Source organism: Ctenopharyngodon idella, chromosome 5 (assembly GCF_019924925.1).
Source record: "Ctenopharyngodon idella isolate HZGC_01 chromosome 5, HZGC01, whole genome shotgun sequence".
Taxonomy (NCBI): domain Eukaryota; kingdom Metazoa; phylum Chordata; class Actinopteri; order Cypriniformes; family Xenocyprididae; genus Ctenopharyngodon; species Ctenopharyngodon idella.
In genome coordinates, this window is record NC_067224.1 from 31,784,064 (window position 1) to 31,795,678 (window position 11,615).

Sequence of the window (11,615 nt, forward strand, 5' to 3'; positions counted from 1 at the left end):
GGAAGTCCGTGGCACAACCAGGGTGATGCCTGACCAAGGCGAAGCTGGAAGGTCGAGGGAGCCCGGTGGAGCCTGAGGGATGACAGACCACGGTGGAGATGAGGAAGTGTAGGGCCAAGGGGGAGCCAATAGGTCGGAGGGCAGAGGTGAAGTCCGGAGCTCGGACTTAGAACTGGGCAAGACCAGCAGGGACAAAGGAGACTTGGAGCTAGGCGGGACCAATGGTGACGAAGGAGACTTGAAGCTAGGTAGGGGTGACGAAGGAGACTCGGAGCTGGGTGGGACCAACGGCGACAAAGGAGACTTGGAGCTAGGCGGGACCAACGGAGACGAAGGAGACTTGGAGCTAGGCGGGACCACCGGCAATGAATGAGTCTCTCGTATCACATCACAGCCTAATGTTCTTTCTTTTCATACAAATGCAACTGCCTTCCTCTTGCATCTCAGTGAAAATGATGTCAGAGGACTTCAATAGTGATATTACTGTAATATTTTGCAATAATGAACAACTATCGGCATATTATCCAACTTATTTAGTCATTAAGTGCTTATTTAACTAATCCTTTATGCTTTCATAGGCTACTCAAGGCAGCTTGACTCCATAAATGTACCTTGTTGTGATCAATGTGGCAGTTTTGAAATGAAATGAAGCATTCTGAACAGACATCATTTGAGAGATGTCTTTTTGCACAGCACTGGCAGTGGAAAAAGTGGGGATGCTCTGTACACATTGGGCACAGGGCTCATCGGAGGCAAACAAACAGAGGCAGCTCTGTGATGATGCATGAGCCTGTCAGAGAGCGCCCGGCACTGAATACAGACCAGCCAGTGTAGGGTCAGACGGAACCTGAACTTCCCTATCCATCACAAGCAGGTTACCATACATACACACTGAATCTTGTGTATGTGCATATGCTCAGACATACAAACACTCAATAAACTGACCTTCACTCTCTGAGTGCTGCAAGTGGAAATTGAAGGAATCTCCAAATATTCAGACAAGAATGTGCACACACAAACACAAGCACGTATGCAAACACAAAGGTTTGTTTGAGTTCCTGTTAAGTCTACTCGTTCTAGACCTAACATAGCTACTGTAACCCTTGCAAAATCTCAACTGCAAAAATAATTTATATCCACCGCTCTATGATTTCCCCCCGTGTGATTTATGAGCTCTGTGCATTCTTAAGCGAATCGTCAAATCCTGAAAACCGTCCCATGAATAACCCTGAGGTATCCTTGGTATCTGCTAGCAGTGTTTCTCACCATGTCTGGTATTGCATGCCAGTATTTTGAACCATTTCATTTTTATTTTTTTTTGACTCATCAAGGGGTGAAACGTCTGTTTGATTATGTTGGCCTGAAAGTGGCATATTTCAGCTGCCCTCTGAACAATATCATAAAAGAGCTGTTATTGATACAAGGCAAGTTTGTGTTGAAAAACGGATGTATAGAGGAGAAAGATACATATTTGGAGAGTTAATATTGGCACTTGTGGTTTAGTTTTTTCCATCTTGGTTGTGTGTGTAGGGAATTATTTCCAGGAACATAGTTTTTAAAGACGATGCTGCATTAAAAAGCAAAGCTAAACACATTAGGGGCACAAATACACTCCGGTTCCCAGCAGTTTCTCTCTCACAGACTTCCCAGCTGCAACTCTTACTAAAGTCACTTACGAAATGGAAATTTCGTGTTTGATTTAGGCTTAAGGATGTACAAAACAATCTCACAAAGAGGTGTCAAGGTTACATTTTTATATTTATTTAAAAGAAAAGAAGTCTACTATTAGGACCCTTAAGATTGTTTGCATTGTAACATCATCATTTTACCTCAACTCATTATACCCCCCAATTCTCATGAGTGTAATGGCAAATAGTCTTACTGTAACAAAAAAATAATTTCACTGAATTGATTTTAATTGTTAAAACATTAAAACAATTATTTACTGTCATTTATATGACTGTATGATAAGAGTCATTGATAAAAAATAATGGGAAATACAATGCCAGATGCATTATAATGAGAATTGGGGAGTATAATGTCATTTGCCAATGCCACAATGCAAAAAAAGTTATCTAAGATTCCTAAGAGAAGATTATTCTTAAGCACGTATGCAAAATATCACTACTTTATGTTTTCGTTTTGGTTTTGAGTGAAATTTTCTTTTTCCACATTAAAAACCATTTAAGGGATTAGTTCAGTGTTTTGGGGTATAAAAACTTGTCTTTAGATGAATTTTTTCAATGATTTGTGATTCATACTGTTTTGAAATTGTTTTGGTTTCAGCAGATGAAGTTTCCATTTCTTTGCAGACTATGTGTGGCAACTCAAAGTGTTACCATGGTATTAGTTTATTAGTTATTTCAATCTCTATTGCTTTTTACTTCTATTTTAAGGCAAGACTTTTATAATCCTGTCCTCAGCCAGACAGACAAATATATACACACTGATTTCCCACTGTGCAGTTTTGACATGCTTCTCTTGCTAATGTGCAGAGCTGCTGATCCCTCACTTGACTGCTTCCATGGCAAAGCAACACAGATGTTCTAGACATCGCTTGACAGATGGTCAACACACAGAAATGTATGTTTTTATTTTTATTTTTCCTTCTTTTAGCATTCAGGATGGCCATCTGTTTTGTGTGACAAATAGTCATAGGGTGAATTAAGGTAATCTGGGATATTGAGTAATAAGGGAAACCCAAGATCTGATGTGCACATTTCTAGTTCACAGTTGGATTATCATGGAATTGAGGTCTCATTTGTTTGTCTGAAGTATTATGCTGACAATATCCCAAATTTGCACTTACAATCTTAAAAATAAAAGTTCCAGAAGTTTTTATTTTTTGCAGTGATGCCATAAAAGATCCATTTTTGTTCCCCTTTCAGTGAACAATTCTTAAAAGAACCATTTTTTCTTAGTGTGAAGAACATTTTAATCCAAAGAACCATTTTCCGCTATAAAGAACCTTTTGTGCAATAGAATGTTAAATGTTCCAAGGATGTTAAAGGTTTTTCATGGAACCATCAATGCCAATAAAGAACCTTTATTTTTAAGAGTGTATTTGCACTCTTTGTAAAGATATTTTTATGTTTGTATGTGAACGAACTTATTTATTCTCATGTTATTTTGAGTAAAGCACTTTATTATGACTTGCATTGGACCAATAAGACAAGGAGAAAAAAAATATTAAAGGGATAATTTAAAATGTCATTTCCACCACAGAACAGCTAACACTGTGATGGAAATGTTCATGGCTTTCAGAAAAAAAATACAAAAATTACAGAATTCTCTTGTGATGCACAAATTAAAGACAAATTAAAAATAACCGGGGGGGGGGTTAGGTTAAATTGACACCTAAAAATTGACTCACCTTCACATTATTCCAAACTTATTCAACTTTCTTTCCTCTAAGGAAGACAAAAGAAGATATTTTGAAGAGGGTTTCAACTGTCCCAGTCCAATAAAAGTCAATGGGGTCCAAAACAACACTGGACCCCACTGATTTTCATTGTATTAAAACAATAATAATACTATAAGACATATTTGAGAATATCTTCTATTGTGTTTCAAAACACATTCACACATGGTTACAGGGCATGAGGGTGAGTAGTTAAAGGGTTAGTTCACCCAAAAATGAAAATTCTGTCATTAATTACTCAACCTCATGTCGTTCCACATCCGTAAGACCTTCATTCATCTTCAGAACACAAATTAAGATATTTTTGATGAAATCCGATGGCTCAGTGAGGCCTGCATTGCAAGCAAGACAATTAACACTTTCAATGCCCAGAAAGCTACTAAAGACATATTTAAAACAGTTCATGTGACTACAGTGGTTCAACCTTAATGTTATGAAGCAACGAGAAAAAAACAAAATAACAACTTTATTCAACAATATCTGATGGGCAATTTCAAAACACTGCTTCATGAAGCTTGAAGCTTTACGAATCTTTTGTTTCTAATCAGTGGTTCGGAGCGTGTATCAAACTGTCAAAGTCACGTGATTTCAGTAAACGAGGCTTTGTTACATCATAAGTGTTTCGAAATTTCAATAGTTCACCACTGGGGGCGTGACTTTGGCAGTTTGATACGCGCTTCGAACCACTGATTCGAAACAAAAGATTTGTAAATCTTCGAAGCTTCATGAAGCAGTGTTTTGAAATCACCCATCACTGGATATTGTTGAATAAAATCGTTGTTTTGTTTTTTTTGGCGCACAAAAAGTATTCTCGTCGCTTCATAACATTAAGGTTGAACCACTGTAGTCACATGAACTGTTTTAAATATGTCTTTAGTAGCTTTCTGGGCATCTGAAAGTGTTAATTACCTTGCTGGCAATGCAGGCCTCACTGAGCCAACGGATTTTATGAAAAATATATTAATTTGTGTTCCAAAGATGAATGAAGGTCTTACGGGTGTGGAACGACATGAGGGTGAGTAATTAATGACAGAATTTTCATTTTTGGGTGAACTAACCCTTGAAGAGAAGAACTAGTGCCATGGATTTGTTAAATTCATACATGCTATCTACCACAGAACTATTATGTTATTATAGGAAATCTCAAAACCCCACAGCATCATAAGCTTGGGTTTGACCAATATTCAGTTTCAACTTCCTTAAACAGTTTTCTAACCGTTTGTTGGTCTCATAATTAATTGCGCATACAGCTCGAGCATTTGCGTCATGGTGCCTCAAATATGTCCTTACAGTATGTGTCCTAACTAAGATTCACCTGTTGAGTGCCTCATTGCACTTGTTATTCATGTCGTATGACTCTATTATCAGCCATTACAGCCATTTGCTGCATATATACTGTGACTAATCTCCATCAGACTTCACCTCTGACCCTGTAGATGTCACATCAGTGCATCATCAGAGGAATGTCATTCCAGCTGCTCTCTTCTCCTCAAAGAAATGAATGAAAAGCTCCACACAGTGATATTTCCACAACGCCTACTCTTTCATACAGATGATTTTCCTTCTTTCGTTCCTTCTCTCTTGCTCAGATTTTGTGAGTGGATGCAGTACGTCACTGAGCGGGCCGGCAGCTATGTGCCATGTGTGTGTGATGTCTCGCCGCCACTGCGGTGAGAGCGAGTGCCGTCTGACATACTGTCTGTGCTGTTTGCAGGGGAGGTGAGAGGGATTGCTGTGTGTGTGTGTGTGTGTGTGTGTGTGTGTGTGTGTGTGTGTGTGTGTGTGTCACTGGACTCTCCTCTGACGAAAATGTGCTAGACTACCTTTCCTGTATTTCATAACAGCCCAGACTAGTTCCTAATATCAGACACAAACACAATATTTTTTAGCAGCTCTACACTCTTAGAGAAAAAGTTCAATTGGTTCTATATAGAAGAATCAATTTTAAAGAACCCTTTATGCCAAAAAGGTTCTGTATAAGGAGAAATGCCTTAAATGATTGCATTATACTTTCATGTTTAAAAGGGTATTTTAATTGTTTTTTTTCTAGTGATAAAGTATGTTTACAAGCTGTTTAATTCGTAACATTTAAAATGAATTAAAACCTAATTTAATTAAGTAAATCTACATTCATAAAATGATCCCATGATGGGAACTACTAGTTTTTATTTGCTAAAGTATGATATGGAGTAAGATAGTAATGGAAGTATATAGCAATAAAAGGGATAAAGGCAATATATAAACCAAAACATTTCAAACGTATATATTTTTCTTAGTGTGTATGTCTAAATTGGCCTGTCATATCTGTGTATGTGTGTGTGTGTGTGTGTGTGTGTGTGTGTGTGTGTGATGTCAGAGGGGGCTGTGCACAGCTGTCTATAAAAGTGGCAGTCACTAAGAGAATTGAGTGGAGCAGAGCTTTACAGTTTTATTGCAATTCTTAGACTTTAAGGGGTGAGTGAAGATTGCCAACCAACCAAATTCTTTTTGAACTGACAGATGCAGAGGAACACAAACATTTTGGATAAAACTATGTCACCTCTAAGGAGCATACTAAGGCAAGGACATTTTTTCACACTGGTGCTGCTGTCATGGGTCGCTGTGGAGGTGAGTTTTTGTGCTCTATTTGAAGATTTGAACCTGATAGTGTACCATTATACACTCATTATCTGACATCCAGGTTGACTTTAAGTACATTAAAAAAGTGTTACTGCTCTTCCATAAACTTATTTTAGATCTGATCAATAATTTAAATAAAAACGTTTAATCCTTTATTAATTTTCACTTCATGTAATATGAACTGGTATGAAATTGCTTATTCTCAATGTCAGTTTTTGATTGCAGATAAAAGCTTCTGTTACATTAAGCATATTAGTATAGGGAGTTACAGGGCATTGAACCCACTTTTTCGCTTGATTTGTGTCAGGTTTTGGCTCACAGAGCCAGTACTATTTTTGTATGTGGTCTAATATAGAGGCTGCATGAATTTATAATGTAGTGACTAAAGAGGGTAGCCTACTGCAATAAATTATCTGCTTCATTGCATAACTATGGCGTTTAAATTCTTAAGTGAAAGCAACTTATTATGTCTTGATTTATGGAATGGAAGAGGGGAAACGTCTCATATAAACTAGTCTAATCTAACGTAAGTCCTTACTTGTTTCCTTCTGTGCTTTCTCAGGTGCAGGGTGGCTGTCCATCGAAATGCTCTTGCCCTTCATCTCCCCCCTCGTGTCCTGCTGGTATCAGTTCGGTTCTTGACCCATGTGGGTGCTGTCGGGTCTGTGCCAGGCAGTTTAACCAAGACTGCAGCCCTACTGAGCCCTGCGACCACATCAAAGGACTGCGCTGCCACCTAGGGGCCGAAGGAGACCCTGACAAAGGCTTGTGTAGAGGTAAGAGGAATAAGGAAATCTTAGACAGTGTTGTTATTGGTAAAACTATTTAAAATCGTTTTAACTATTTGAAATAAAGTTTAAATAAAATGAAAAGTTCGATGGAAAATGTAAACATAAAAAAAAAAAAAAAACTGAATTAAATATGTTCAAGCTGATGTAGGCCTACTAAAACTGAAATAAAAATAAAGTTAAAAACAAATATAAAAAACAGAAATTAATAAAAATTACCAAAACTTAAACTAAAATGAAACTATAAAAATAAAAGCACATTCAAAATATTAATAAATATTATAATAGTATATAAATAAAATAATCTTATTTTACCGTATATAATATTTAAAGGGTTAGTTCACCCAAAAATGAAAATAATGTCATTAAGTACTCACCCTCATGTCGTTCTACACCCTCATGTCGTTGTGTTCATCTTCGGAACACAAATTAAGATATTTTTGATGAAATCCGATGGTGCAGTGCTGCCTCTATTGCCAGCAATGTCACCGAACCTCTCAAGATCCAGAAAGGTACTCAAAACTTATTTAAAACAGTTCATACAGTGGTTCTACCTTAATATTATAAAGCGACAAGAATACTTTTTGCGCGCCAAAAAAACAAAATAACGACTTTTCAACAATATCTAGTGACAGCAGATTTCAAAACACTGCTTCGAAGCTTTACAAATCTTTTGTTTCGAATCAGTGATTCGGATCGTGTATCAAACTGCCAAACTGCTGAAATCACGTGACTTTGGCGCTGCGAACAACTGATTTACATTGTACTGAAAAACATCTTAAAAGATTTACTGGTCTTAACAGGTTTAAACTGGTCTCCTAGCTTGGCCAAGCTGAAAAGTACCCATAAACCAGACCAGGCTAAGAAAACCAGCATAGACCTACCATTTTAGGCTGCTTTAAGATGATTTTTCAACAGGCTTATTAACCTATAATTGTATAATAATAATAATAATAATAAACAGAAAAACTGCACTATTGTTTAATATTTATCAATGATGAATATGGCACTCATCATTGTCATGCTAATCAAGCAGTATTATTGTTCATTCTGACGTCTAGCTGAGGCTCAAGGTCGCCCATGTGAGCTGGATGGACGGATCTATCAGCACGGCGAGGACTTTCAGCCAACTTGTGAGCATCAGTGCACATGTGTTGATGGAGTAGTCGGCTGCATCCCACTGTGCCCACACCGCATTTCTCTACCCGACTGGCCCTGTTCCCGCCGCCGCCTCACCAAACTGCCTGGCCGCTGCTGCCAGGAGTGGGTGTGTGATGATGACAACCGCATTGCTGAAGTGGATCCGCTGCCTGACGCACCTCCACAAAAGCACACTTACCTCACAGGCAACGAGTTACTTGTAGCTCCATCTCCTTCTTGGGACAGCAGTGCAGGAGCCCCTTATCAAGGTAGATGAATAAAAGTAATAAAAGAGACATAAACACCCCTACATTTCTATTCAAAAGTATGCCAACACAGCATTGTTTCTCAACTTTCACTAACTGAAAAAAAATATTGGTTATATATGGTTATAAACACTGGTTATTTTTTTACGGTTTTATATGTTGCTCATAGTTTTTGAATTACAAGCTTAGTCAACATATTCATATTTTACCTTCTTATTTTGCTTTTTCTTTAGAGTGGATTTCATCCTCTAAGTCCCATGCCATCCCTCCATCCACCTGCTTACTGCAGGTCACTGATTGGTCCCCGTGCTCAGCCACCTGTGGAATGGGCGTGTCCAGCCGTGTAACCAATAGTAATCCTGAATGTCAGCTCGTCAGCGAAACTAGGCTTTGTCAGATACGAGAGTGTGGCATCAACCTTGCACCATCACACAAGGTATAGTGGCAGCTGTAGTCGGATCTGCAAAATTACATAAATAATATAATATATGAATAATTCAAAAGTATACAAAAATAAAGTATATAAAAATAATTTTATTTTTACTATTATTATTATTATTAATAATAATTATAATAATAAAAAATTATGTTTAGACACATTAACATAGTGTCGGCCCAGATCCGACCCACATCTGGTAGACGTGGAATCCACACATACCAGATGTAGGCCGGATCTGGGCCGACACTATAGGGCTTTTCACACTGCGATTTACCCTGGGTTATCATTGTTCTAAACACCGCTTTTAACCCCGGGTAAAAGATTTGTAATTTAGAAGCGGGGTTAGCACCGCTTTTTACCCGAGGTTATGAAACCCTGCTCCGGAGCAGGTTTAGCACCGCCTTTGCGGTGTTAACCCCACATTGCGGTGCCAATCTTGTACAGTGTGAAACGATGCAGTATTAGAATGTTACAGCTAGACGCTTAGCAACAGACAACCAATCGCGTGCCTCACATTTGTCTCCTTTGAACAGTCACAGAAACACCGCGCGTTGTATATAAACAGTAAATTCAGGGTTTGTGAGGAAAAATGTCAAATGCTGACAGAAAATATGACAATTTGAGTGAAGAAGAGACCGTTTCATTCTTACCTTTATAGTCCGAAATGCCCATTCAATATAAACTCGATAGTACAGTCGGCAGTACGAGGATGTGCAATGCCAGTATTTAAAATACTGTAAAATACTTTGTAAGAAGTCTACATGATGACATCATAAAAATGCAGCCTCTGATTGGTACTTACTCAGTGGTTTGCCCAGACTTGCTGAGTTCAGAACAGATGTTAAGTTTTGGTGTTTGTTTTAGTAGCCTATGCTAAATAGTTTACCAATTTACATAATATTCTTGAAAACAATTATACCAAGCAGCAGCCCTCTATATTTATGATTAACAATCAATTGATTAATTAGTTAGATACTAGTTGGTATGACAAATCCATATGATACAGGTGCCATCAGTTGTTTGTCATTGAGTCAGTGTTACTGATGCAAAGTAGGCCCTTCATTACCAAACACCAAGTAACTAAATTAGGATACAATTGTAAGTCATTTGCAAACTGTTAAAAATTAAACTGCTGGATACTTTAAAACTAACCTTCATCTGGGAGATCACATATGAATATTTGATCTGTTAAAGCAATAATATGTAAATTTCGCTGCTAGAGGTCGCTTATTCAGTCGCTTATCCTTGATTTTGTAGAATCATGGGATGTGTTGTTTTCATGTCTACAGCCAGTGGAAAAGAATCGGGACGGGACTCGGGCAGAAATCATGTTCATGGATGAGATTATTAAAGTTACTGTAATATGAAGCAGAGCAGGGCGAGTGATGTTGGAGCTCAACAAGACCGCTGGAGAGATTGCTAATGAGAAACGAGCGAATCTGAATCTGCTTATATTTTTTATAATTTTATATTATTTTAATTTTATTACTACTACTACAACTAATAATAATAATTTAAATATTTTGATTGCTGGTCAGTGGCTTCTGCTCTGTTATTGAAGTAGATTTACATTACAGGCATATCTAAATGTCTTCTCTCTATTCCTCTCCCTTCCTTTACTCAGAAAGGAAAGAAGTGTCAGAGGACCACACGAACACAGAAACCTGTGCAGATGGTATTTGCAGGATGCTTTACTGCTCGCCGATACCGGCCACGTTCATGTGGATCCTGCTCAGACGGTCGCTTTTGTGTTCCCTCTGTGACGCGTACGGTCCGTCTACACTTTCACTGTCCTGAGCCAGAACGAGACGACTTTACCCGCAAAGTCATGTGGATACAGCGCTGCAGCTGCAGTCAAAGAAACAGCAGACAAGGCCTGACATCACAAGCAGAGTTCCTCAATCTGCCAAACGATATTCACACATACGCACATTGACATTAACTCAAAAACACATTCAAAAGCATTTTCTCACATTTCTATGGATCTACTGTATCCAATTTTCTGTGGAAACATTTTAGCTCAGCATTCAACAATACAACAATAGTCTCAATATATCAATAATATGTATATAACTTATAGATTGCTGTTTTATTAGGTATGTGATACAGGGGATATATGGTATTTATATGTAAGTAAGAGGTAAATTATGCTTGTAAAGTTTGTTTCAGACAGACACACACACACATTGGGTTTCCATGTTTTATGGGGACTTTCCATAGACGTACTGATTTTTATACTGTACAAACTGTATATTCTATCCCCTAACCCTAAACCTGCCCATCACAGAAAACTTTTTGCATTTTTAAATTTTCAAAAAACATCATTATGTATGATTTATAAGCTGTTTTCCTCATGGGGCCCACAAAATGTCCCCACAAGGATTTTGAATATTGCCATCTTTGTGGAGACTTTTTGTCCCCATAATGTAGGTTTTATCAAGACCACAAACACACACACACACACACACACAATATATATATATATATATTTACCATTTTCACTATAATTCAATATTCATACCCCTTTTTACTGTATATAGTGTAAATATGTTTCTGTCCTACTGTACATATCTGATATGTTTGTTTTTATTTTATAATATTTAACAGACTTCAGTTCTTGTGAAGTGTCATATTCAAACTTCAATTTTTTGAGGTGAATGGCAAATAACAAATATGGAGCAAAGACATTTTATGCATATTTTAGTAGTTTCATTTTGTAAAATAAAATGTACTATATGTTACGTTTTGGCTTTGTGTATGTCAAACATTGAACAAACAACAGAGAATAGAATAGAATAGAATAGAATAGAATAGAATAGAATAGAATAGAGCACACACTGGGCAACAACAATGCAATAATAATTATGCTGTTTTAGTGCTACTTAATCATCATAGGAAAGATCTGTCTTCTGAGTTACAAAATACTCACCAATTTGTTCATT

At 37.5% G+C, this 11,615-nt stretch overlaps 1 protein-coding gene across 1 annotated transcript; it reads left to right on the forward strand.

Annotated features, from left to right (window-relative positions):
- Nucleotides 1-5,810: 5,810 nt before the first annotated feature.
- Nucleotides 5,811-11,414, forward strand: ccn1l1 (cellular communication network factor 1, like 1). The gene is made up of 5 exons (XM_051895439.1): nucleotides 5,811-6,028; nucleotides 6,603-6,816; nucleotides 7,890-8,237; nucleotides 8,468-8,670; nucleotides 10,298-11,414. The coding sequence occupies exons 1-5, from the start codon at nucleotides 5,921-5,923 to the stop codon at nucleotides 10,607-10,609; spliced, it is 1,185 nt and encodes a 394-aa protein (XP_051751399.1). The 5' UTR covers nucleotides 5,811-5,920; the 3' UTR covers nucleotides 10,610-11,414.
- The last annotated feature ends 201 nt before the right edge of the window (nucleotides 11,415-11,615 follow it).